Below are 27,404 nucleotides of genomic sequence, written 5' to 3'. Positions count from 1 at the left end.
TGAGGATCTCTCTGTGTAGCCCTGGCTCTCCTAGAACCCTCGCTATAGACCAGGTTGGCCTTGAACTCATAGAGATCCACCTGCCTCTGCCTCCCAAGTGTTGGGATTAAAAGCTTGTGCTACCACCACCTGGCTTAGTTATTCTTGATATATGCATGCATCTATAAAACCATAACCCAGACCAAACTAGACAGCATTTCCACCATCCAACATCTGTGCATCCTTTCCTTGAGGTTAATATAAGCCTGACCTTTAACACCCTGGTCTACTTTTGTTTCCTTTGGAACTTAAGATGACAAGGCAGTCCCCACTCACTCGCTGATATGCAGGCTGTTCTCACTGTTGTTGGCTGTGCAGGAGAATGGGCCTTGCCCTTTTCAGTACATACCCAAGGGAAGGAAATGCAGGCCTTACAGTGAGCGCTGCCGGACTATTTCCCAGTATGGAGAACCTTTACAACCCCAAAGGCTTTCAGACGTGAACAAACGAGATGCCCAATCAATACCTTTTCCTGTAATTTAATATTTGCATTTTCTAATTCCATTTTCATATTTGATATTTCATCTGTCTTCTTGGACACACTCCCTCTGAGTCTATCGATGGTTTCCTGGTGCTCTTCCAGGTCCATGTGCGCAATTCTTAGTTTCTCTTGCTTTTCCAGGTCCTTTTAAAACAGGAACATATCTTAACATTAAATAGCATTTTCAGAAATAAGTGTTTACCAGTGGACAGTTCTGTGGGTCTGTTTTCCCGTCCTTCTTTTACGTAGGTTCCAGAGAATGAACTCAGATTGTCAGGCCGGTGCAGCAAATGCTTCACCCAGTGAACCAAACTGGGGGGGGGGGGGGGGGGGAGAGAGGCTCTCACTACTTAATATTCTTTACTGTTAGAAATCCACAGACCTTTTCCTGATTGGGACATTGAGACACAGAATTTTGGCATATTGCTTGTATTTGCCATTTCTTCCTAAGATACCTTTAGGTTGTTTCTTTCCCATTTTTATCACAAACTGTTATAACCAAGCAGCACTGGGAACTACGTGTACATATGTTTATGTATACGCTCATCTGCATATACTTCTTTAACAACTGGATCAGTATATATCTAGGTTAAAAACTCCACAAAGAAACGCTGAATTCAAACAGCTGAAGAACACAAACCACCTGCCATTCCCGTCAGACTCAGTGCTGACCCACGCTGCCCAGATGATCTAGAAACCTGCTAGGGCAGGACAGAACTTACACTTGCTTCCATTTGTTGAAGACTTTTCCTCAATTGGTCTCGCTCTACTCTGAGGGCTTCATCCATAATTTTTAAGTCATCGTTTTCCTTGGTGACAATTCTTATTTCTTCAAGGTTTTCATAAACTTGCTGAGTCAACTTTAACTTCTCTATTTCTATGTTCTCCAGAGTTGAACTCTGGGCTCCGAGCTGCTTCTTCAATTGCTCCATCTGATCCATCCTTTCCCCGAGCTCAGCTTCTACCTGAGAAAGTTGACGTGCTTTTTCCTGAAGTTCTTGGCTCTTAAGACAACCATATAATAAGTTAGAGCACTGAACATATGAGCAAAAATCCCCAAACAACAGTCTTAAAATTCAGTCAGCAAATCATGGGCTTCAGATTTAGACAGGTTCACAGTTTACACAGAGGATCTGACTTCAGTTCCTGTCTATCCAGATTAAAAATACCCGGCTTCTAGAACAGCATGTGAGTGTACTAAGTCCCCTTGGATACGTGATAGTTCATCTACCTTATCAGACACACTCTCTCTGAGCTTGCTGATAGTCTCCTGGTGTTCTTGCAGGTGCACACGAGCAACTCTCAGCTCCTCTTCTTTTTCCAGACCCTTAATTATTAGGAAAAGAAAGAAGACAATGAAGAAAAACAGTTCAGACAGAAGCTATACCAAAGATCAAAGGCCTCCCAGTCCTCACTCTTGAGCTGCGGGATGTGACTACATATTCTAGATGAGCCACTCTCAGCTCACCTTTCCCCAGGAGACACTGCAGACACAGTGCCAGTCTACTTTGTTAGCTAAGGTACAGCACGCCGTGATCCAGATACGCTCTGTGTCTTTTACCAGTTCCCTATGAACAGAAAGTGTGAATCTGCTGCCTTTGCAGGACCGTGCAAATGTGTGCAGTGTAAAATGCTACAACTAGACTCTTGGGACAAATTGTACACTTTGCCCAGTGTCATTAGCACATTAAGCTGCATGATGGCGGAGAAATGGCAACTCACTCTAGTTACTGTCTCTTTAAGGCTCTCCTCCAGCTGGTCTCTCTCTACTGTGAGGCGCTCTTCCAAACTCCTAAGCTCATCTCTTTCTTTTGCTACAGATCCCATTTCGTCAAGGGTTGCATGAAGCCTTTGAGTCAAGGTTGCATTCTGCATTTCCGCCCTCTCCAGAGTTGCCTTCTGAGCCTCCAGCTGCTTGTTCAAGCATTCCACTTCATGTCCGCTTCCTTGGCTCTCATTAACAGTCTTCATTGCTAGGCATTCACGCTCTCTGTCCTCAAGTTCTTGGAGCTGAGAAAATAAGTTAGGTCACAGGTCCACAGAAGTGGATTTTGCTTGTTTTTAAAAGAAAGGCAGATGTTTTTACAGTTAGTCTAATGATGCTGTGCTTCTTTGATGAGATGGAGGGAACGAATAAGTACATGTCCTTTTCTATGTAACTGAAAGTCAGCATTTGCCTTTCCAAATCCAAGTACCTGCTGCTTGATCCACTTCCCCTTGAAACATCACTCGAACTAGTAATCTCTATGTCATCATGCAGATGACTACTACAGTTTTAGCTTCCCCTTTATTATCACAGAAAAATTAATAAAACTTAGCAGGTGACATCACAATCATCTTAGTCCTCGTTTTGTTTCTCCCAAATTAGCAGACTTACCTTAGCGCCAATTTCTTTCATGGTTTCTTTCTGCTGTTCGCTTTCCACATGGAGAGCCTCCTGTACTCTTCTGAGCTCATCTCTTTCCTTAGTTAGAAGCCTCACTTCCTCCTGACTTCCTTCTAGCTCCTTAGTCAGCTGGAGCCTGTCACTCTCCAGCCTCTGCAGTGTCGAGTCCTTGGCTAGGAGAAGCGCCTTGACTTGGTCTAGTTCATCCATCTTCCCTTGTGCCTCATTAGCTTCTTTTATATTAAGTTGTTCCTGCTTCTCACAGAGTTCTTGAACCTTAAAAAAAAATGAAATAAGTTATCAGCACAAAATATACAGGCACATGTGCACGCGTGCACAACACACACAGTCTCTTTCTCCTATTTTAATGAAAAAAAAAATATAGAACAGATTCCAAAATAAATGAGTATGTGAGCAGTAGTCTTCAAGTCAGCAACCCCCTTCTGGTCTCCTCCCCTGCTTCTCTCCCTCAGTTTACCTTTCTCTCTAGTTCATCAGTGGCCGACTCTAGTTGTGCATGAACACTTGACAGCTCGGTTTCCTTCTGGGAGAGGCTCGCTCTTAGTGCGTCAATATTTTTCTCTTGCTCTTTCAGGCAACAACGAGCAACGTTAAGTTCTTCTTCAGTTTCTAGATGCTTTAGTATTAGAGAAAATTCCAAGAAGTTTATGGAAATCTAACCATTACAGTATAACTACTTCCATTTTGAAAAGCTTTGCTTATAAAGCTCTTGAGAAATATAGAGCAAAGAGGAAACTCTGAGTTGTGACATCTCTGAGATGCTGTGATGGTGCATGCTCTGCCCGGGGAACCGGCTGCAGGTACAGTAGACCCCTTACTCCTAACCCCATGGGAGCGGCAGTAGCAAGTATACATTGTGGTAACCAGCAGTTCTCTAATTAGATTTAAGACCTGCTCAACAAGAAACCGAGCCAACTACTCGGGGTTAAGGAAGTCATGGATCTTGGAGGATCTATAAACACCTTTCTACTAAGCTAGCACAGTCCCTAGTTACATTCCTAAAACTTGTCCTTTCACAACTTGAGCATTTCTGTTTCTCCCCTCGGTGACCTGGAGCCGACTCTGCTCTGCATAGCTCCCCCCCCCCCCTTAGTCGTCTCACATCCAAGAACTGGTCTTGTCTGTGAGAGCTTCCTGTATCTTAAGGGAATTCCAAGACAATACATTTGATAAGTAAAGATAATTATAAAGAAAATAAATTAGGCATTTTCTTATATAATAGAGTCCAGCGGCTCGTTTATAGAGTAAGTTTTCCACTTCTCCCACTCTCCAGGCAGTTAATATGTTTATTTAAGGATTCACTACCTTGTCAAGTGTCCTACTAGACAAGGCTAGACAAAATAGTGAGTTTTTTCTTTCTTTCTATGATTTCTGCCAGAATCACACTTTAGGGGGTAAAGACAGACGCTATGACAAATTTCACCAAACAGAAGAGATGAGCTACTCAGGGCATTACTGTCAGGCATACTTATCATCATGGGTGATTGGAAAGGCTTTCTAGGGAACAAAGACCTGAGAGCTGAGGGAGAAAGCACCGCTCACAAAAGGCGCACGTTTAAGTCCCACAGGTGGGGAAATGATCGGCTCACTAACAAGTCCCGAGGAGAACAGAAGAGCACAGAGGGCATCATGGGAAGGGAGGCTGCAGCAAGGTTAGATACCGGCAGGGTGTGTGGTCCTGGGCCTCATGGGCCATGAGTGGAGTCTAGGTTTTAAAGAGTAACACTAATAGACTAAACACATTCAAGAAAACAGCACTTTGTCTCAGAAAGGGAACTGTATTAGATACGTGTAAGAATGAACGTAAGCACCCACACGGAGGCTCAGCACTTTCTTGAGCATCAGGCATGCATGTGGTAAACATGTATAAGCAGGCAAAACACACAGACACATAAGATAATAAAAATCTAAAACAAAATGAATATAGGGAGTGACAAAGAAATAATGGTGATTCTGTATAAGGGTATTGGTAATGTGGATAACAAACTGGAGGGTTTTAACACACAGCCAACCTTTGATAAAAAACACTGTGTCTACAAAGTCTACCCATTTGTGTAACACACACGCACATACATGTACACACACACATACACACACACACACACACACACACACACACACACACACACCCCCCCAGCACGGTTTGGATACTGTACTGCAGTGAGTGAACAGGAAGACACAGCAAGAGCAGGGATGATTTCCAGGTTTCCAAACAAAGCGAAGAAGACAGAAATGCCTTCTAGGAGAAAAGGGTTTTCTGGCAATTTAATACAGGACCTCACCCACTTGTCTCAGACTCCCAGAGTGAGGAGATTATATACAGTTCCCTATCACCAGGCATAGTGTGGAGGCGTGGACTCAAAGAAAGAAAGAAAATATTCTCTTTTCTGTTATTAAAGCACTGATTCTTCTAAGTCAATTTTGAATACTCAAGAACAAAGATGTTCGGACAGTTTCAATTATTTCTTTACATTCAGGAACAATTTTTAATTATCCTGCTTCCTGTCATTACATGATTAGAACCACCTGCAGAGTTAGCACTGAGATTTTTAAATGCGGCACAAGCAACCCTTCTATAAAACACTAGTTAAGAAGGAAGAAAGAAGCTCATTTATCTAAACACATGCCTATGTCCTAGAACTGGGGAAAGGGAGGCAAGAGAAATATGAATTCAAGGCCAAGTCTGGTTACATGAGACTGTCTCAACACAAAACACTCACTTTAGCCAAAGTTTTTCTGGCATCTTCTTTCAGCTGGGCACATTCAACATGAAGTGTTTCTAGCTTCATTTTCAAGTCGTCCCTCTCTTCAGCGAGACATGTGATCTCTTTCTGACTTTCTTGAAGCTTCTCAGTCAGCCCAAGCCTCTCTATGCTTTCTGGTGGCTCTGAATCCACTGTTCTGCAGTGTTCTTCCAATGGCTCCAGTTCATCCACTTTTCCTGGAATCTCCTTGACTTCGTCCAAAACAGGAAGGAGCTCTTGTTCTCGAAGCTCTGGGACCTTGTGATATTGATAAAGCGCAGTGTTACTATCTAGAGAGTACATTTCTTTTTTTTTTAAATAGAAAAGATCAGGAAATTTTACCCAGCAATGAATGTGACCTTGAATATTAGCGTCTCCCTTAGGGCAATAAGTCTCTTCACTTTCAATCCCTTTGGATTCTACATGACGTCACTACCAGTTTGCCATGCTTCCTTTTTTGCTTCCAAAGTGAGCCAATATGTATATACTATCATCACACTATTAATTCAGTTACAGGCTTAGTTTCTAGACTTGTTCTCAAATTATAAGCAAAAAAGGAAATTGTCTTAGGTGTTTATGAATATTCCAGTAAATGTATAGTCCCTATCTTTTGTTGAATCCAAATGCTATTTCCCACATTTTCTGTTGTGCACACTGACTTCCTATTCACACCAATCGCTAGTGGAATGATGCACTTTGCGTATCATATTCCCACAGGCACCACGTTAGAACTGAGGAACTGTCACGTGTCACACTGACAAAAAGACCTGCTTTATTACATAGTATTTCCAATGCTTGGCAAAGAGCAGACTGCCCAGTTATCCCATTGTCATCTTTCCATAGCAGTTACAATTATTATATGGTGTCTTATCCATTCGTGATTGTTCATTTATCAGCTTCTACTACAAACCAATCAGGATTTTGTTCCTCCATTACCACTGTTTTTCTTTCTCTTTTCTTTCTTTAGACAGCGTCTTACATAGGCTATCCTTAAACTCTCTGTGGAGTACGGAGTACAGGATGGTCTTAACTCCTGATTCTCTTGCTCCACCCATCAAGTTCTGAGGTTACAGGTATGCACCAACATATCTGACTTTTCCCATTATATCTGTAACCCAGACTATGTCTACTCCAGTAGACAGTCAATAAATCCTTAGCCAATGGATATATCATAACTATGTACTTGTTTTCCTTCAAAGGAGGAAGAAAGAAGTGACTGAGGACATGAGGAAAAAATGACATACCTTTTCTTGCGATTCGGTATTGAATTTTTCTGTGTCCTGAGTGCTTACTACCTGAGCTTCTTTCTCAGAAATGCTTCTTAGCTCGTCAGTGATTTCTTGGTGTTCTTTCAGATGTGTGTGAGCAATGCTTAGTCCTTCTGTTTGTAGGCCCTTAGGAAGTGAAATGTAAAGAATTTTACAGCCCTTGCTTAACATTGCCTCCCTCTTTCCAGCTGACTAGGTTTCCAAAGAAACATTTAGCAGATAGAGAAAAGGCTACAGTATTACTTACCGTAGCTTTGATTTCTCTTGCATATTCTGCAAGCTGTCTTCTTTCTCTTTCAAATGATTCCTGCAATTCCTTTAGATCATTTCTTTCTTTGGTTAGAGATTTCAACTTCTCACAATTTTCTTCAAGTTTCTGAGACAACTCAAGTCTCTCTGCTTCCATGCCCTCCAACGCCAGTCCTTGGCTCCTGAGTTGATCCTTTAGGCTCTCCATTTCAGTCATCCTTTCCCGCATCTTACTCAGGTCTTCCTCTGCACTGAGAAGGAGGTGCTGCCTTTCTTGGAGTTTCTGGTTCTTAGGAGGGACAATTTTTTATAATTATCACATTGCTGATACTTTGCTAAATGTTTATGTAGTACCATTAACAGAGCATTGTCTACGCAAAGCAAACAGACAAGCACCATTAAGAGTGAACTAGCCCTCTAGACATGCTTATGATTGGTTAAACAATTCAGGACTATTCAGAATGAGAACTTGATTGGAAATGGGACTTTTACAGATATAACTGTAAGCCTTGAGATTAGATTCTTTTGGACTACAGTGGTCCTTCAAATCAATGGCAGAGAAGGACACAGAGAAACCAGGAAGAGCAGGCTACGAGAAAACAGCATCAGAGACTGGAGTGTGCAGTCCCAGGGCAGCTGGGAGATATTAGATACTAGGAAGAAGCACAAAAGAACTCTTGACTGAGCCATCAAAAGGAACACCACTGGCACTTCAACTTTTAAAGGACCAAGAACGGTGACAATGCTGCCTGTGGAGGCTCTGCCTTTAATCCCAGCACTGGGGAGGCAGAGGCTGGTGGGTTTCTACAGAATGAGTTCAAGGACAGCCAGAGCTACTTAGTGAGACCCTAACTCAACACACACACACACACACACACACACACACACACACACACACAGAGAGAGAGAGAGAGAGAGAGAGAGAGAGAGAGAGAGAGAGAAAACAGTGATATATTGCATGTCTGGTCTTGTAGGCCACTAACTTTATGGTAATTCTGGTATTACCTTGGAAACTTACATTGGTTGATCAAGGTAGCAAGATGAAATGAGAAAATAAAATTAAAAAACCAAGAGACTAAAGTATATAAGTGTAGATTCCAAATAACCATAATTCCCTATGATATAAATATTATACACATATCATCTGTTTCTTTAGAGACAGTCTCATTCTGTAGCCCAGGCTGGTTGAGAACCCTCTAGGAAGTCCAGGCTGGTATCAGATTTACAGTGGCCCCCTTGCCTGGGCCCCCAAACTGCAGGGGGTACAGCTGTGAGTGACCATACCTAGTTTTCTATCGTCTTTTACTTTTAACAAGATGCTTACAGAATGGCCCAAATAAACTCAGAAGCATCAACTATTATCAGCTGCTGATTTCATTTCTTTGAGGAGTTTTTAAAAAAACACAAGGTTTTAAAGTAAATTCAATTATATAAAAGGAGTTGGGATTTAAAAAAAAAAAAGAATGCTATCCAGAACATGGCACAAACTACAGTATGCCATCCAGCAGTGGCATTGCTCTCATCCTAAGAGAAGGAACCTGTAGAGTCACTCAGTCGCTGGTCATAGTCTCAGGCCTCACATGACTTTACTTCTCTTTTACCAGTGATGCAGAAACATGTCAGCATCCAAGATGGCGATTGTGAGCAGCCTTATAATTCAAAGAAACGCCAACACGACTCCATATGGGAGGAACTTTTATTTGATGACTAATATTTCTCAAGTACTCAGAGTGTCTAATCCATGGTAGTACTCTTTAATTTTGATGAATGACTATATTACATGATTCATTTAGACCATCTAAGGCTGCCTGACTCTCACCTAAGGATGTTATAATTATATAATCTTTGCAAGGACTTAATTAAGAATTTAATACAAATCGAAACTTCAAACTGTTAACATTAATACTTCTTCACTTTGGAGATATTCCCTATTCCTTAATTTAAGACTAGAGGAAACGCATTTATTAGCTTTGTGGTTTGTGTGGCGGGGGCAGTCAAGACAACAGTGTGGGAAGGGAAGCGCACCTTTTCCTCTAACTCCTCTTCTACCTCTGCCAATCTCTCACGCGCCCTGGAGAGCTCGTCGCTCTTCTTGGAGGCTTCGTCTTTTTCCCGTGCAGCTATCTCTTGTTGCCTTTGGAGTTCATCTCTAAGAATTCTTAATTCCTCCTGGTTTTCAATAGTCTAGAGTTTAAAAAAAGTTCTAGATTAGAATTTATAATATTTTCTCATCTTTATGAAATCAGGAAAACTCAGAAATTACTTTTGACTCAAAATGAAGAAATCAAAGTGATACTGCACAGACAAAGACAACTCTAAAGTGCTTTCAGTGGCCAAAAAGACTAAAGCCACATTGTTTCTCTTATGTATTTATGGCTTTGCATTCAAGTACTGATCAATGAGCAGCCAGTTCACAATGGCTCCCACCCTTTGCTGGAAGGATGTGGAACTAATCCATTATGAAGATCACACAACAGCAGACTTGAATATGAAGGTCATCGAAACATAATGAATCAGAGAAGGAACACGCTTTTGTGTCTGCATGCTAATTTTCATTTAGTCTGTTGATAAAACAGACAAAACAATTCTAAATACAGAAAATTAAAACAGCACAGATTATAGGTTCTAGGGAATCCACAGTGAATTTCCTAAATTATTAATTTCAACCCATACAAAAACCTTATAATAGATAAAAAACAAAAACAAAAATAAACAAACAAAAAAACCTAGCCAGGGATTACTGGCAAGCACGAATGACTTAAAACAAAATTAAAAGTTACAATAGCAAAAGAGAAACATCTAGGAACCAATTTAACAAAATACGTATGATACCTGCAAACTATAACACAACATTAAGAGAATATATTATTAAGGATATTCAATGGCTAATTAGTTTATGAAAAAGTTTCAACATCTTTTGTTGCTAGGGAACAGTAAAGTAAGATAGGTACATCTGAAAAAGAATGGCTAAAATTGAAAGCACAAATAAATATAAAGTGTTGGTAAGGGGAATATGGAGCCACCAGAATTCTATTTATTTGTTGATGGAAATGTAAAATGGCAGAGCTGATCTGAAAATCAATCTGGAAAATTATTACCAAGTTAACACATAACACCCAGGGGCTCTATATAGGCAGAGACATTTGTCAAAAGTCATCCACCTACACTTCCATGACATATCTACTGCATATAGATTATACCCAAATAAAGTTAATAATATCAAAATAAACAGATAAAATGTATAACCAGCTGTAGAGAGCCAGGTCTTACCATTTCGATATTTTCCTTCAGGTCCATCTTCAATTGCTCCTTTTCTGCAATAAGACTTTCCAGTGTTTGTTGGAGTCCACTATTCTCCTGCATTAAAGAATGTATTTTCCTCTGTTCATCTGTTACCCCATTATCGCTACCGCCTGAAACCGATGTTTGGGCATTTGCAGCCAGTAGATTCTGCTCTTCATCTATGCCATCCACCTAAATATGAATACATTGGTAGTATTGGAGGTAGTGGAGCTGCAGCATCCACCCCTCTACTTCCCAACTGGGAGCAGGATGTGACTGGAACCTCACATCTCTGCTGCCCTGAGTTCCCAGCACGGCGCATTAGACCTTTTACACCGGGAGGCCAAGCAATTTTCACTTAATTGCTTTTGTCAGATATTTTGTCACAGCAACAAGAGAGCAACCCATGGAATACACGAACTTTGGTGATGCCATGATTCCTTAGGCAGGTACACCAGTGGTGGGAAATAGCTCATGAGGTTATGCTTTATGCCTCAGGGAGGAGTGGCCTGGCACCACCCTGAAGGAGAATCTATTGCTAAGAAACAGCCTTGAGGAAAAAGTCCAGGCTCCCAGTAGTTTTACCAGACTCTTCACGATCTTGTCCCTGTCCAAAACATGTGTCACCTAGTCTCAAATTCTGTCTTCCTATTCATTAAGAGGTTTTAAAAATACTTTTAAAGCTTGATGTTATCTCAGGGCTTTTCTCTCTCTCATTCTTTTCCCTGAATTATTTTCCTATTCTAATTGGCTCCCCAGCTCCACCGTCAGGTGTACATTATCCTGGTTATGTCTCCACTGCTGTCATGGAATGCTCATCAGGGGCAACTTGGGAGGGGAGAGTTTATTTCACCTCACAGGTTATGGTTCAGCATTGCAGGAAATAAGGCAGTGTCTGCTGTTAAAGAGCAGCTTATAGAAGCAGACGGGAAGACAACCATCATCCTTACCTCCTGCTCAACTTCGTCTCTACTTCCTCCACTGTCCTCCATATGCAAATTCTTGGACATCTCCTCAGCAGCTTTCATTTTCAGCACGTTAATTGTTTCTTGGTGTTGCTTCAAAGACTCAAGAGCATTTAGTAACTGTTCTTGAGTCTCTACGTTCTTGGCAAGAGAAAAAGAAAACCATTTCCATCAGGATGTGAAGCATACTGATCTTACAGTTACTACTCAATCATACACAATGACTTCCGCAGTTCTACCCGGCTGAACCATACCATGTTTACAGTGTCCTGAATGTCACTTTTCAGTTGGTCCCTCTCCATCTGCAGGCTTGTTTGGAGTTGTTTTAGGTCTTCCTTTTCTTGGGTTAAGACTCTTACTTCTTCCAAGGTTTGCTGAAGCCTCTCAGTGAGCAGTGCTCTCTCCTTCTCTGCAGACTGCAGGCTGGACTCTCTGTGTTCTAACTGCGTTCTCAGCTCGTCCATTTTATCTGACCTCTCTTGACTCTCGTTTGTTTTCTGCTGGAGCTCTTGAGTCTTGTGGGAAAGCTTTAAAGAAAAAGTGTGATAGAGTAAAAGCAGAATGTTGTATCACACGTAGACAAACTCACGTGCATGCAGACCACACTCAGGAAAGCAGAAGCCCGTTTCTCGACAGTTTGTACCAACCTCAGCCTTCAAGGAATCCAAACTTGAACCAAGGTTTTCTGCTTCTTTAGAGAGATTTCCTATTTCCTGTTTCATCCTCTCATTGTCTTCCAGAACCACTTCATATTTCTGCTCGAGTTCCACGTGAAGGGCTTCCAGTGTTTGGTATGCTTCCTCTCTGCTTTTGCAGTTCAGCTGGGAAGCTGGAAGGTCTTCTTTAGTCCTTCCAATTTCTTCAAGTAAAGCTTGAATTCTACTGTCCTTATGAGCTACTTCAGAAAACAAGTTTTCCCTTTCTGAGGTTCTTAAACAGAGCTCTTCAGATTTCTCATGCAGCTGTGGAAAACAAGTCAGAATTAGGGATGGTAGCAAAATTTGATAGATACCCTGAAACAACTTTCTGAAAACTTTGAACGTTAGCAAAGGTTGTGAGGAATGAATGGCGGTCATTTTCATTTGCGGCTCTGAGAGTCGACCTCAGAGCACAGTGCACAGCAGGCAAGCTCATAGCCATTCAGTCTGTCTACAGCAGACGGCAGCGTTCTTGTCATTGCCTCTCCATGTAGCCCGTTTAATCCGCCTTAAATGCTTTTTTCATGATGTCTTTGAGTTCGTTAGAGAATGCATGGAGAAAGAGCAGTAGAAACAGCTGAGATTTATTTAGTTCCCAAGTTATCACTTCAAAGTGTTTTTTAATATGTCTGTGTGGCAGGCACTTTACGTTTTCTTCAAAATTCAACCCCCCTCCCCCCATTCTCCAACTAAACATTGACTGCAATTCAAATTCCTAAACATTTAATACATGGACAAACTAGGCTTTTAAGAATTACATAAGAATCGTCATTAAAAATTTTTTTCTTTAATTGATTTTATTGAGCTATATATTTTTCTCTGAGAAGCATCATTTTAAATAATGAAATAATCCACAATATATTTATGGGTAGTTTACTCATTGTGAAAGGGGAAGATGAGAGAGCTGAAAAGCCCACCAAGAGAAGGGCAAAAGCACAGAGGTTAGCGGCTGGCTGAGGGGCACACCGTGAGGCTCAGCGCCAGCCTGACAGCCATGTTGGAGGACTGAAAAGAGCACCTGTTGGTCTTTCCGTGCACTGAGTGCTCAAGGAACTCTGCTGTTACATGTTTACAGCATAAATAAAATAATGCTTCATTCTTTAGCAAGATGTTTCCATAGAGTAAGCACTCAAATTCTTGGCACTTTTATTTCTTTTAGGAAGACAGACAGACAGAGAAGCTGATGGGTGAGTCTGCAGATGCGTTTACTAACAAGGAAAACTTATAGTGGCTACAAAAACTATCAGTGCTAGCCTTTAACCTTGCTACATTTTATTTTGAAATTTATTTTTCTCATGTGTTTGGATGTTTATATATGTATGTATGTACATCTATGCGCCATTTGCATGCAGTGTCCATGGAGGTCATATCAAGGCCTCAGATACCCTTGGAACGGAAGTTAACAGGGTAAGTTGTGAATTGCAACATGGGTGCTGGGAATCAAACTTGGCTCCTCTGGGAGACTAGTCAGTGCTCATAACCACCAAGCTCTTTCTCTCTTGCCCTTGCTATTTTTTAAATATGGAATTTTAAAATTTAGTCTTGAGATGTATTTCAATTATATTCAGGCACCTACCAATTCCTCCTGGAATCTCCTAAATCCCCCTCCCAACTTTGAGTCCTCTTTATTGTTTTGTAACTTTCTAAGTCCAACCAGTCACCCGTGGATATGCGCGACTGCAGCCACCCACTAGACCATGGTAGACCTACTAGGGACCCCTAAAGAGAATGGCCTCTCCCTCCCCTCGTGGCCATCAATTGCCAATAGCTTTTCAGCTGGGGTGAGGGCTCCCGTGGCCCTCTCTTGATCTTGGGCAGCCACCACAGTTGCTGTGGTGTAAGCACATGAGTCCTGTCACATGCGGGATACTGCTTCGCCCTAGCCCCCTAATCACTGCTCCTTACAATCACTCCACCCTTTGTCAAGACGTTCCCTGAGTCTTGAGAGGAGGGCATATAAAATACACGTCACAGACATTTGTTTTTTGCATAAACAAATTTGTTTGAGTCTAACTCTGCAGCTCAGGCTGGTCTGTAAACCCACCTCACCCTCTTGAATGCTGGGATCACAGGCATGAACTACCATTTCCATATACCTTCTTTCCTATTCTGTGTTCTTCAACGCAGTGGTTTGGCTAGTACCAACAAGTGGGGACAAATTCTTAGGTGGGGGCTAAAAGTGTGCAAATACATTTAAAGACCAAACACAGCCAGTGCATGGATCACGCTACTAAGCACTTGGGTAAATACACCTTGAAAACACTGTTTCTCTACCAAGTTCCCTAAGAGCCGGTGAGTGCATGAGCCGTCTCTGCCAGACGTTTACAGCGTCTCTGTCTTACCTCTTTCCTCAGCATTTCTACCTCAGAGGGTAAAGACTTCAACTCTGATAGCAAGTGAACTTCTTTTTGCAAAGTTTCTTTTTCTTCAACTTCTTTATTCAGTTCTCGTTGGAGATCAGTAATCCTGTTCTCCAGCTCCAAATTTGACAGTAAACCTACAAGTTTTTGATAAATTAGTCTATGTTGACAAGAAAGTAATTAGATTTTGAAGATTTTAAACTACCCCTCAAGTCATGCCCACTGCACTGAAAAATAATTTTAAGCCCTTAATATTTAGAAACATGGATATCAAAGATATTTAAACTGAACAGTAAATTTCTTTAAAAAGTAAGAGCTTAGCAGGCACGTGATTCCGGGAATGTACTCAATCACTGTAGGTAAGCTCCTGGGGGTCAGTGTGCAGACATAAAAATTTGTACGGTACCTTTGCCATCTACCAGGGCAGTGAGTTTTGATATTTCCTGAAAAGCAAACTGTAATTCCTTATCTAGATCATCTTGCATTTTCTTTTTTGCTTCAAGCTGGCGTTGATAGGCCTGAATGTCATTTTCCATTTGCTTACAAGAATCTGAAAGTTCATTCTGTCAGAAAAACATTGAAAATTGACAACATAAAATATAAACAAAGGAGTCAAGACCACCATAGGGACAGTCACAGAATCACCTAACTATATAATAAACATAATATAATATAAACAAAGAGGTCAAGACCGCCATGGGGATACCCACAGAATCACCCAATAATATATAGAATATAATATATAAACAAAGGGGTCAAGACCATCATGGGGATGCCCACTGATATAAAAAAATAATATAATATATAATATAAACAAAGGGGTCAAGACCGCCATGGGGACACCCACAGTATCACCTGACTTGAGCTAGTGGGAGCCCACTGAACTGATGGCAGGGGACCTGCATAGGACAAACTAGACCTTCTGAATGTGGTGACAGTTGTGTGGCTGGGGCAGTCTGTGGGGTCACTGCCAGTGGGACTAGGACTTATCCCTAGAGCTTAAATTGGCTTTTTGAAGCCCATTCCCTAAGGAGGAATACCTTGCTCAGCCTAGATATAGGGGGGAGGGCCGTGGTCCTGTCTCAAAGTGACGTGTCAGACTTTGTTGACTCCCCACGGGAAGCCTTAGTCTCTCTGAGGAGTACATGGGGGCTGGGGTGAGAGCAGGAGGAGAGGGGAGAGTGGCAACCATGATTAAGTGTGTAAATGAGAAAAGGTTGTTTAAAATAGAAAAGCCTGATGACACTGTACTGATCACCACTGCGTGTCATAACCTCTGGAACAGTACTAACAACTTTCTCCTTCAGCGTCAGGTTCTCACTCCTAAGGAAGGCCGACTCTTTCTTGGCGTCAAGGGCCACAGTGTCCATATCAGACAGCGTCTGCATCATCTGCTTCAGGTCTTCAGTGGGTTCCTAGACAGGTGACAAAGAGGACTCAGGAGGTCCAGTTTTGGCAGCTTTGGGAACTACACTGGAGAACACACACACACACGCGGCAGAAATCCAGCAGGTGCGGCAGCAGAGAGCTAGAAACTAGCCCGAACTCCTGCTGGGTCACACATGGCCTCGCTCTGGAGTTGGCACCTAGCTCCAATCCATCTTTTTGGTTACAGATAGCTTTTGTTGCCCTATGTGCACCCTGTCTGAAGAGTTTCCCAAAGATACAAAGCTACGCAGAACTCAGTTGGGCGGGAAACCCAGATAACTGTGGTACCCAGCCTTTATTGAGACGTTGTGCTCGGCATTATACTTGTGGAAGCTTCATTCAGGCTGCTTGGAGCACATGGAAACCAACTGGCATAATTGTAATGGAGAAAAACAAAAATGCCCTGGGTGAAGGGAAAGCGCTGCAGGCCACAGAGGCTGGGGACCCCATCTCAAGTGTCTCTGAGCTTTCTTTTGCCCGCGTCACAACACACAAGGCAAACACACTCATCTTATTCTTAGCTCATCAAGAAGGGCAAAGATAAGATAAAAATTCTGGCCACATTTTCCTATATCATAACAGCTGGTCTGGAAGTACAATTTAAACAATTGGTTAGTGTTTAATAAAAAACCTAAGCCAGGTATGGTGGCACACACCTTTAAATCCCAGAACTGGAGACAGGCAGGTAGATCTCTTGAGTTAAGAGGTCAACCCATCCAACATATCGAATTTCAAGTCAGCTTGAGCTTTACAGAGAGACCCTGTTTCAAACCCAACCAAACCATCCACACCCACTGGTACAGAAGGAAAAAAAAAAATCCTAAAACCATTGAAGCAGTTACTTCAACTCTCTATTGGTAAAATGTTGATCACACTAATGATTCATTAATCAAAGATTTATGCCCATATTAAACATATATAAATTGATTATAACCAGCCTGGTACACAGTTGGCTCAATATAACCAAACATTTACGAGGAAGATTATGACAATGTACTAGAAATGCCAAGTCAATCACACAGCAAAAGAAAACCTGATTTTACCGATGAGTATGACAGGTCTATTTTCATCTTTTCTGACTTCTGGGCATCTATGTATTTCTGCAGGTCCTTAATCTGATCCTCTTTTTGTTTAAGAAGTTCTACTTTTGAACTTAATTCATTCTAAAAAAATCAAAAAACAATAAAATTGAACTTAATAAATGATTTGTTAAAAATTTAAATTGGTCAAAATTCACTAATATTTAAAATATAATTTCTCTATTTTCTGTAATTATGTTTAATTATAGGACACATATTTTAAGTTGTAGTTACTTATCAAAGGAAATACTAAGATAAATGTTTACCTCAAGATCTTGATTATATACTTCTGCATGCTTAACTAAATTCTTTAAGTTGGAAATTTCATGAATTAGCTGCATCTGTATGAGTATATGAATAGGAAACAGCAAACCAATTGTTAATAAAGCAAAAGAAAAAGAAAACCAAAGAAAGCATTCTTTACTGCTTCAGAAACACCCGTCTTAGAAGGATTGAGAGGTCAACTGTTCAGCTACTGTAGTAGCGCACCCGAAAATCTAAACATCCAAGAGGAAAAGGGGCTAGAGAGCTGGCTTAGCAGTCACAAGGACGGCGCTCTCCCTACAGAGGACACAAGTTCAGTTCCCAGCATCCCCTCAGGCACCCCAAACCATTTGCAACTGCAGCTCTACAGGATCTGATGCTTCTATGGGCACCTGCATTCATTCATGTATACACTTAACATTGACACATAGACCTACATGTAATAAATAACAAAAATAATATCTTAAAGAATCCAAGAAACACTACTCAAACAAACTCACACTCACAAATTAAACAAATAAGGAAAAGCATGTCTTCATAATGATCTCAACAGGTCATAATGACATCACTAGTGAATAAGCAAACTCCAGTCACAATTTTAATAACCTATATTTTGGACAGACTGTGTTTGGGGAATCTTAAGTTTTTTTCCTTCCAATTAATGATCCAATTGGCCCTATAATGACATAGTTTCATATGATTTGAATTTAGGTTGATTGGGGTAGGTTGACTTCATGTAGGAACTTTAAACTATTATTATTGTTGCTGAGAACCTACAAGGTGTAAGATTATTAACTCTTACTTTGCTATCTATCCTCAGGAAAACATTGAAAATGATGCTACTACGTAAAAGTATAAAGGAGAAAGCATTTGTCTCAATGTTGTTTATCAAAGTGTCTGCAGCTTTGAATTTTCTGACCACCAGAAACTTTCATAGTGAGGAACAAGAGACCCAAACCAGCCAAACAACCAAACCAAACCACTCTGTGTAAGACAAAGTCACTAAACCCTTCAAGATGCTCCATTTGTTCTCCTGTTCACATACAGTGGAAAATAAATCTGGTTATCTTAAAAAGAGTATAAACTAAATGCCTCTCAATTAAATTCTTTAAGTTGTGTACATACAGGTAAAACAGCAACACCTCCACGTTAGAAATCAATGTCTTCATGAGGCTGATAGAGTTGCCATTCATGTTTTTGATTCACATTCATTATTTCTATTTTTCTTACCTCCTGATCTTTCTCTGCTTTTCTTTCGAGAGCCTCAAATTCCTCTAAGTCATTTTTTTCTTTTAATTTCAATTTCAGTTCTTCATTTTCTTTTCTTAGCTGCTCGTAGTCCAATACTAGATCATCGTACTGAGCATGAATTGAGGTCAATTCACTTTCTAAGTTTTCCTGTTATAAACAGAAACAAATCTTCAGTCGGGAAATTCAGATCCACCTGCTAAATAGTTTTGCTAACCAAAATGTAGATTAAATGAACAATCAGTTCATCTCTGAGCCAGTTGAACAGGTCATTCTCCTATCTATCTATCTATCTATCTATCTATCTATCTATCTATCTATCTATCTATCTATCTATCTATCTATCTATCTATCTATCTATCTATCTCTGAGATAGGGTTTCTTTATGTATCACTAGCTGTCCTGGAACTTACTCTGCAGACCAGGCTGGCCTCGAACTCACAGAGAGGCCTGCCTCTGCCTCCCTGAATGCTGGGATTAAGGGTGTGTACTACCTTTGCCTGACCATGCTTTTCTTTAATCTAACATTTGCATACTCTTGCTAATGTGAACCAGGAATAGGTTAGCTGAAGAGTATGTCTGCCTTACTGTCCCCAATAGACAGGGAAAGATGAATCGTGAAAACAGGAAAACACTGAAGCCCATCTGACCACATCACTGCTCCTCTGGCTCATTCCTGAGAAGGCTGGAAAAGGAAACAGAAATGGGACGACTAACCTGTCTAAGCTGCTAATGGTTTCCATGTTTTACCATACCATCCTGGGAGAAGCAAATTTCTACTTTCTATGCTACTTTGAGAAAAACTATGTTCTTTATTTTTGTTGTTTGGTTATTTTTGAGAATCATTTTTTAAAAAAAATTTAAATTAAAAGTATCTGAGTGTTTTGCCAGCATGTGCATAAATTCAGGTTGCATGCTGTCTTGGAGGTCAGAGAGGGAGTTGTATCCACTGAAACTGAAGCTACAAACAGCCGTGAGCTGCCACGTGGATGCTGAGAACTGAACCTGGGTCCTCTGGAAGAGCAGCCAGTGCTTTTAACCTCTGGGCCATGTCTCCAGGCCTCTTTATTTTTAAATAACAAATTCTAAAAGATGTGCAGAACAGAAGAACACGTTGCCTGGACAGCCATCAATTAGTAGTGGTCAGAATTGCAGGAACGACTGCAGATGTTTCCAAAAGAAAACCAATCTTGCTGGACGTTTATATAACATTACTACATACCTGATCAGTTGTTTACCCTCAAGGGGTTTCTCAAATAAAAATATAAAACTTGGAACTATTACAGGTATCTCACAGTCTAGGTATCTCACAGCTATCAATCAAGAGACAAAAAGAGAACAGTCTTCCCTATAATCAAGCTTGTCTGACATTAAGTCAGGCAGGGTTAACACTGCAGTATAAGAACAAATCCAGCGAAAAACAGTAGCAGGAGAGATGGCTCAGCAGTAGGAATACTTGCTACTCTTCAGCAGCTCTGCGCTCTGTTCCCAACACCCATATCACAGCTTGAAATCACCTGAGCCTGGCGGTGGTGGCGCACGCCTTTAATCCCAGCACTCGGGAGGCAGAGGCAGGCAGATCTCTGTGAGTTCGAGACCAGCCTGGTCTACAAGAGCTAGTTCCAGGACAGGCTCCAAAACCACAGAGAAACCCTGTCTCGNAAAAAAAGAAATCACCTGAAATTCTGGTTCCAAGGGATCTGATGTCCTCTGCTGACCCTACAGGCAACAGACATGCAGTGGTATACAGACATACCCAGATGTGCGTGTACACACATACACACACATACAATATGTGTTTGTTTTTTCTTAAGAAAAAACATAAAGGCAGCTGCTCTAATGAATACTTAGTTACCTCGCTTAGCATCTTTGTTGCTGAATTCCACTCTACCTCAGCCAATGATTCAAGACTGTTACTGAACATATCAGACTCAACAGAGAGTGCTGTAAGTAGAAAAACAAGATGCACGTCATGAACATATTTAGCATAAGTTTCGCAAAAAATAAAAATAAGTTTAATAAAAAGTTGTGAATAGATGAAAGCTCAAATGAAATTATATTCAGGTATGACTGCCAAGAGCATGTCAACAATAGATATAATCACTGATCATACTACTGTATGAATTAAGAAAGCTGACTGGAATTGTGATAAAATAAAGATCCTTGAGACAATACAGATAAAAATGACATATTCTGTATCTGAGATTTGACCAGTATCAGTAGATTAAAATGTCCCTAAAGAAGATTATAATGCTGGAGAAACAATTCAGAAACACAGTCCTATAGAATTGGTATAAATGGCATTCTGAAAACTAGAATAAGGTTAGCTGGATGTTATGTGAAGACGGTACCATTTTAACTGAACTTCAGAGCAAAATTAAATCAAGCACCTGATTTACACACTTCACGTACACTATATTGCTCTGTTTTTGACACGGTCTTACTATAACCCAGTCTAGCTTTGTATTCCTGGCAATCCTCCTGCCTCAGACTCTCAAGCGCTGATACTATAAACAGAAGCCACCGTACTTGACTTACAATTCACGCTTAAGAATCAACAGAATTTCATAATGTTCGTGACTGCAATCATATCTGAACTGTAACACTGTGTTTAACCATGTTTCTCACATTTACCATGCTAGAGTCTGTGGACACACATTTATAATTCGGTGTAGTTCCACTGAAGAAGGTACTTACATTCATCATTCTCTCCCAATCTCAGAGAATTTTCTTGCAAAAAAGTCACAGAAGTTTTATGTGTCCTTGTAGTTACATTTAGTGGGACTTTAAATTCATTTACATAGTTTGACTCCTTCATTTTGCTACTTTTGCCATAGCACCAAGTAACTCTTCGTTTCTTTTTAATCTTAAAAAACAAGAAAAAAAGAAATCAAAATTATTTCACACAGGCCCAAGCTGAGACAAAATAAAAAACAAGGAAACTACTTATTTTTATATATTTTTATGTGAGCAGCACGGCAGGATTCTTAGGACTCCAAGAAAACACCCTGAGTTCTGTGGAAGATCACATGCTTATCCTGCACAAGGCCCTGGCTCAAATCCCAAGAACCAAAAGAGAAATGTAACACCTCTGTCAATTACAGAATTAAGTGCTGATTCTGAAGTGAAGTAGACCGCTTTTCTCTTGCGCAGCCCTGTCCTCTGTCATATCCCACAGTCTACCCTGCCCCACTGCAAAGCAGTTTCCGTCCTCACCACATGATTTAAGATTGCTTTTGCAAGTGCTAGTGTTGGTGCACACCTTTAATCCCAGCACTCGAGCAGAGGCAGGCAAATCTCTGTAAGTTGGAGGCCAACATGGTCTACAGAGTGAGTTCCAGGACAGGCTCCAAAGCTACAAGAAAACCCTAACTTGAACTTGCCCTCCCCCCCTCAAAGATTGCTCTCACAAATAAGTCACGGCTTCACTGTATCCACAGCCAAGGAACAAAGCCCAAAACATCAAAGTCCTGTTTTGTTTATCCCTCATTTCCTCCCCAATTGGACAATTTGCTATCTTTCCAGAGTCATAATTCTCCCAGAGCTATAACTTATCTGCTGCAGACAGTAGCTATACCTTTCTGAAGATCAATGTTGATGTTACATAAAAGACTCTATTGTCCTTAGCATAATGTCACATTCAAATTCCTCAATGCACTTTAATATGCCCTGGCCACTGTGCATTTTAAGTTCAAAGTATGTTTACCATGCATTTGCAAAACTTTTAAGCTTTTGGAAATGGTGGCTGTTTCTTAAAGCATCTGCTTCCATTGAGCTATTTCCTGATTATTGCTTAGTCAACCAACACTTCTTGAATGAATGTACACCTGCTAGTGACTTACACAACATGCCTACTGGTAATTACACTGAAGGCTTACACTAGGATTTTCTGTGTAGAAAGGACTGTTATACACATTCATGAGACTGGATATCAAGCTGTCCTTCAGGTAAAGTATATAGTTAGGAACTGACAGAACTGAGATTAGAGTTTGATCGGTCTGGCTTTGAGGGCTACCCTCTGAACCTAAATACTCCATCATTTCTACTGAACAGAAACCTATCCCAGGAAGAATAAATACACCTGCTGGAAGGTAGGATTTTGATCCCTACACTAATTTATATTGTCAATCGGTTTTCCTGAGTTAATATTACCATTAATTAAGTAGAAGGTACTGTCATAAACCCTAGAGATCTTAGTTCCTAGTCATTTATAAGTTTCTTTTTTTTAAAAAAAGATTTATTAATTTTATTTTAATATACACATGTTTTGCCTGTATATATTCTGTGTGAGGGTGTTGGATCCCCTAGAACTGGAGTTACAGACAGCTGTGAGCTACCATGTGGGTGCTAGGAATTGAACCAGGGTCCTCTGAAAGAGCAGTCAGTGCTCTTAACCACTGAGCCATCTCTCCAGTCCCATCTTACAAATTTCATTAGACTTTACTACGAACCATTGTCCAGACAGTCTTTACAAACACCCTAGACTTTTTGGAATTAGTATCTGTTTACATGCAGACAGGGGAGAGGCAATTACAACTCCCTTCTTAGGTAGAGTTGATACATGGCAAACACACAGAGTGCTCTAAGTTTCTTAAGGACCCATATCAAAGGATAAAGGGTTACATCTTAAGGACTCAGAAAGACCTGTCATATTCTCTGACATCTTGAGGACACAGAAAGACCTGTAGTGTTCTCTGACATCTTGCAGCTCTACCTTTAGCTCCTGCTGCAATGCAATAGAAGACGACGTCACCAGCATCCGCTTCAGGTTCTGGATTTTCTCATCCTGTACTTTCTGGAGCAAGTCTTTTTCATCCAGAAGCTGGGCCAGCTGATCTTTCTCCATTTCCTGTGCCCGAGTCTTTGTATTTACCTAAGAAATATTGGGTTATGTTAACTATAAATGTAGCAAAATCGGGCTATAGAAAATAGCTTCAACAACAGAAGATTACATTTGCATGTAATCTATGAGAACTTTAATTTTATTCAAGTAAGATATCGTCTACATACAGAAACCCAACATGTAGCTATCATAGCCAATAGTTAAACTTAAGAGATAAACTATATACAGTTCTTTTCATTAGGATACTATATTTCATGCTAGGATAATGCTGTTAATTTTATTAATCGTCTATGAAGATATAAATTGGTAGGGAAGTCAAAGAAGCTGAAATTTGAAAACTGCAATAGACGAGATATCCATTAAAAAGACCTACTAAAAGGAAAGGTTTTTTACAAGCTTAGGAACATGATGACAGAAACAATGAAGCAGAAGAAAGGCTGGCTGGTGTACTCTCAGAGGCCACCTTCTCAGGGTGGAAGAGGCGTTCAGGAGAATGTGAAAGCACAAGGTAGACTTAGGTCACTATACAATCCACATAGGAAAATACATGGTCTCTCAACAAAGCTTAATAATTTTAAGACATGCCCCCTCGTTCATTTTTGTTTTTTGAGACACATGTAGTCTTGGCTGGTCTAGAAATGGTTACACAGCAAAGGATGACCCTGAATTCCCAGGTTTCCCAGCCTCCAACCCCGAGGTACTTATATTATAGGCATCCACCATAGGCTTGGTTTGTCTGAGGTGCTGGGGGGTAAGGGGGTAAGCTCAGGGCTTTGCACACACTGGAAAATCATCCTGTCGACTTAACGACATCTTCAACATTCAGAAACAAGGTATTTCAGGTTGTAGTAAACTCCTTTTGTTGTTGAAGATAGACCCAGGGCCCTGTATATTCCAGGCAACACTACCACTAAGTTCCATCTTATTTCCTAAAGTTAAAACTTTGTGAATTGAATTATTTTAAGCTAAAATCCATTTGCTTTAAAATTAAGTTGTATTGATTCATATATTCATAAATTTATAGTCTCTGAGGCAGATGTCCATCATTCTATATTGGTTCTTAATCCTTTACCCAAATAAAAATCATACATACCTCCTCCAGTTGTTTTTTGAGATCCACTATTTCCTTTCTGTACCTTTTCAAGAGAGCTTCATCATTTGACACCTCATTAACATAAGGAGTATTCTTCATATATTTAGCAGTGCTGGCAAACTGGGACAAAACGTAAGATGTTCAATATTAAAAGAATTCCGATAATCAATATACTTACTTCTTGTAATAAAGTTTCTTTGAAAAAAAAAAATAGCATTTTTGGCTGAAATTATCTGTCCTTTCTTTTAACCTTTGTTCTGATCTTCGCTGGGTGGGGGACTGTTGTGTATGTGGTGTGTTCATGTGTGCAGGCACATGTGTGCATATTCTGTGTGTGCACACGGAGGGCAAGGGTTATTGTTAGATATCTCCATTGACTGCTACACCTTCTTTACAGAGCAGAGTTTCTTCCTGAACCTGGAGCTTGTTGATTAGGCTAGTCCAGCCAGTCAGCTTGACCTGGGATCCCTTGGCTTTGTTTCCTGGGTGCGGAGGTACAGGAGAGGTGCTCTGCATGTGAGCTTGGATGCTGGGACTCCGGCCCTTACACTAGTGAATGAAGTGCTTTGTCCACGGAGCCATCTCTCCAGCTCCCAGGACTGAGCTCCCAGGACTCCATTCTTATTTGCCAGCTTACTAATTCAAGATAATTACGTTGGAAGTCAAGTCTCATCTACTTTATAAACACTGTGAGGCCAGCAGCACCCTGACCCAGTACTCAACAGCTATAATTCTTTTTTTTTGTAGACAGGATCTTGTTACATGGTCAGACTGGCCTGAGACTTCATAGGCAGAGCAAGCTAGTCTAACACTTAGAGAAATCATCTCGTTTCTGCTTCCCAGGAGCTACAACTAGAGACACACATCATTACAGTCGGCTTAATTTGTTTTAGAGAGAGTGTTTTATGTTACCCAGGCCAGTCCATCTGCTTCAGTCTCCTAAACCCTGGGATCTGGGGCATGTGCCATCATGCTCAGCTTTGAAGCATTTTCCCACCATGGGGAGAACTTAGGGTCTGTGTCTGCTCTGCAAGCATTCTCTCAGAGCTTCATCCCCCACCCCTGCAGCAGCTAAGAGTCATAGGTGACAATCTTCAGGTAATCATTAACAAACAACACTGGACCCTTACTGAGAAAGTTGCTTTATTAACTTGTTTTCCATTTTCCCTTTCCATATCCTTTCTTTTTCAATAGAAAACGCAGGCCTGCAGTTCTTATGCAGCCAACTGCTAGGAGAAAGTCACTAAATGTTTGGTCACACACACATTATATATTTTTATAATCACTATTTGTGGCAAGTAACACTAGTGTTTCATTTATGAATCTAACAAAGTTTCTAGTTACCACATAATCAATAGATATACAGTTATTTAAAGAAAGGATCAAATCACTTCAGTTAAAAGTATTGGATGTTCCCAAAACTACAGAGATGGGCTACAAATACTAAAGCCTGGGAAATAACACTAAGAATGCTGTTTGCTAGGCTGCATGTCTGTTCTATAGCAGGCACACCAGGGGGCTTGTCATTTCAGTGGAGAATGTTTTCTTCTGAAAGCCGGGCATTCCCTACAGTGTAACGAGATGAAAATTAAACTCACCTGGAGAGTTGTTAGGGTTTCATCGAACGATGCTGGAGTAATTGTGCAGATGATGCGGGTTTTTGCATTTCCTCCCAAGGAATTCTGAAGAATTCGTGTCAGTTTGCTATCTCGGTAATTTATGAAACCACTTAGCAAGAAACAAGTATGGGAAGAAAAGGGTTGAGAGTGCATACATAAAAATGTTGTCCTTTAAGAAAATGAACATGTACTCATAATCTTATAAATTAAATTTTTACAGGTTGTATAAGGCAGATTAGTCTGCTAATTAAGAATACTTAAGATAGGAAATAAACTTAGTAGGTTATAGTTATTTGTGTAAGAATCTATGCTCATAAATTATGCACATATATTAAGATGTCACAATGAATGAAGCACATTATATGCTAATAAAAAACAAAAATATTAAAGCTGGATGCATAGCAAACACCTTTAATCCCAGCAGGCAGATCTGTGAGTTTGAGGCTAGCCTGGTTTACAAAGTGAGTTTCGGACAGCCAGAGCTGTTACACAGAGAAACCCTGTCTTGAAACACCAAAAAAATTTAAAAGGCTGATGAGATGGCCCAGTCGGTAGAGGCCCCTCTGCAGAGGTCTGAAGAGCTAAATTAGACTTGGGTTCCACAAGGTGACAGGAGAGACGAGATTCCTAAGAGCTGTCCTCTGACCATCAGTTGTGTTTGCAAAATTAAAAAGAAAAAGAACATTTAAGGAAAGGATTCTCTAGGCAAACAACTGAGGATTAAGATACAGAAGCAGTGTGGTTGGCACATCAGTGCTGGAGTGGGGATGGAAACGCTGTGGCTCCAACACCTGCAGAGTGCACTGCACCAGCTATGGAAGGGCCTTGGGAAGGCAGTTAGAGGAGTAGGAGCCCAAATCACCTAGGGCTCCCACACATGAGGAGCAAAGAAAAATGCTAAGCTGTACAACCGGAATATCACAGATTCTTAAGAGATGAAACGTTCTTAAGAACGCCACATGACCAAAATGTCACACTGTACTCTATCCAATTATCACATCTCAAATAAACACACAAGCTTAAAAAGAAAAAAAACTGAAAGACAGCTCACAAAAATCCAAAACCTTAACAATGTAGAAGAAATCAATACACTTGATTACGACTAAAGTATTACAATTCTCCAAATAATAAAAACCCATAAGAAATAAGTATATAATACAACTTACCCAACTTGTTCATCACTAAGTTTCTTAATCACTTGTCCCAAAATAAATAAACTCCGGTTTATATTACAGCCTTCTTTGAGTCGCACACCTGAGTTAGACAAATGTGAAACTTTCAGCCTCTGTGCTAGATGAAGTGCTTGCTTCTAAGTCCTGAGTCAGATGTGAAAGGGA

The 27,404-nt window shown here is 40.5% G+C and overlaps 1 protein-coding gene across 1 annotated transcript in view; it reads right to left on the bottom strand.

Moving 5' to 3' along the window:
• Nucleotides 1-27,404, bottom strand: part of Cenpe (centromere protein E) — a 58,531-nt gene that overhangs the window by 22,911 nt on the left and 8,216 nt on the right. The window contains exons 10-35 of the mRNA XM_050158430.1: nt 27,234-27,321; nt 26,047-26,176; nt 24,449-24,568; nt 23,227-23,385; nt 21,210-21,378; nt 20,368-20,456; nt 18,495-18,662; nt 17,267-17,341; nt 16,965-17,084; nt 15,786-15,908; nt 14,900-15,056; nt 14,476-14,630; nt 12,083-12,397; nt 11,690-11,962; nt 11,421-11,576; nt 10,459-10,662; nt 9,214-9,372; nt 7,187-7,477; nt 6,916-7,065; nt 5,648-5,929; nt 3,385-3,543; nt 2,898-3,182; nt 2,243-2,530; nt 1,752-1,847; nt 1,243-1,524; nt 506-664 (exon numbers count right to left, since the gene is read on the bottom strand). Of these exons, the coding sequence (XP_050014387.1) occupies nt 506-664; nt 1,243-1,524; nt 1,752-1,847; nt 2,243-2,530; nt 2,898-3,182; nt 3,385-3,543; nt 5,648-5,929; nt 6,916-7,065; nt 7,187-7,477; nt 9,214-9,372; nt 10,459-10,662; nt 11,421-11,576; nt 11,690-11,962; nt 12,083-12,397; nt 14,476-14,630; nt 14,900-15,056; nt 15,786-15,908; nt 16,965-17,084; nt 17,267-17,341; nt 18,495-18,662; nt 20,368-20,456; nt 21,210-21,378; nt 23,227-23,385; nt 24,449-24,568; nt 26,047-26,176; nt 27,234-27,321 (4,652 nt within the window). The remainder of the gene's footprint in view (nt 1-505; nt 665-1,242; nt 1,525-1,751; nt 1,848-2,242; nt 2,531-2,897; nt 3,183-3,384; nt 3,544-5,647; nt 5,930-6,915; nt 7,066-7,186; nt 7,478-9,213; nt 9,373-10,458; nt 10,663-11,420; nt 11,577-11,689; nt 11,963-12,082; nt 12,398-14,475; nt 14,631-14,899; nt 15,057-15,785; nt 15,909-16,964; nt 17,085-17,266; nt 17,342-18,494; nt 18,663-20,367; nt 20,457-21,209; nt 21,379-23,226; nt 23,386-24,448; nt 24,569-26,046; nt 26,177-27,233; nt 27,322-27,404) is intronic.

This window comes from Alexandromys fortis, unplaced genomic scaffold (assembly GCF_014885135.2).
Source record: "Alexandromys fortis isolate MF-2015 unplaced genomic scaffold, M_Fortis_MF-2015_v1.1 scaffold_19, whole genome shotgun sequence".
Lineage (NCBI taxonomy): Eukaryota > Metazoa > Chordata > Mammalia > Rodentia > Cricetidae > Alexandromys > Alexandromys fortis.
Note: the sequence above shows the minus strand (reverse complement) of the source record. Positions and strands in the feature narration are given on the sequence as shown.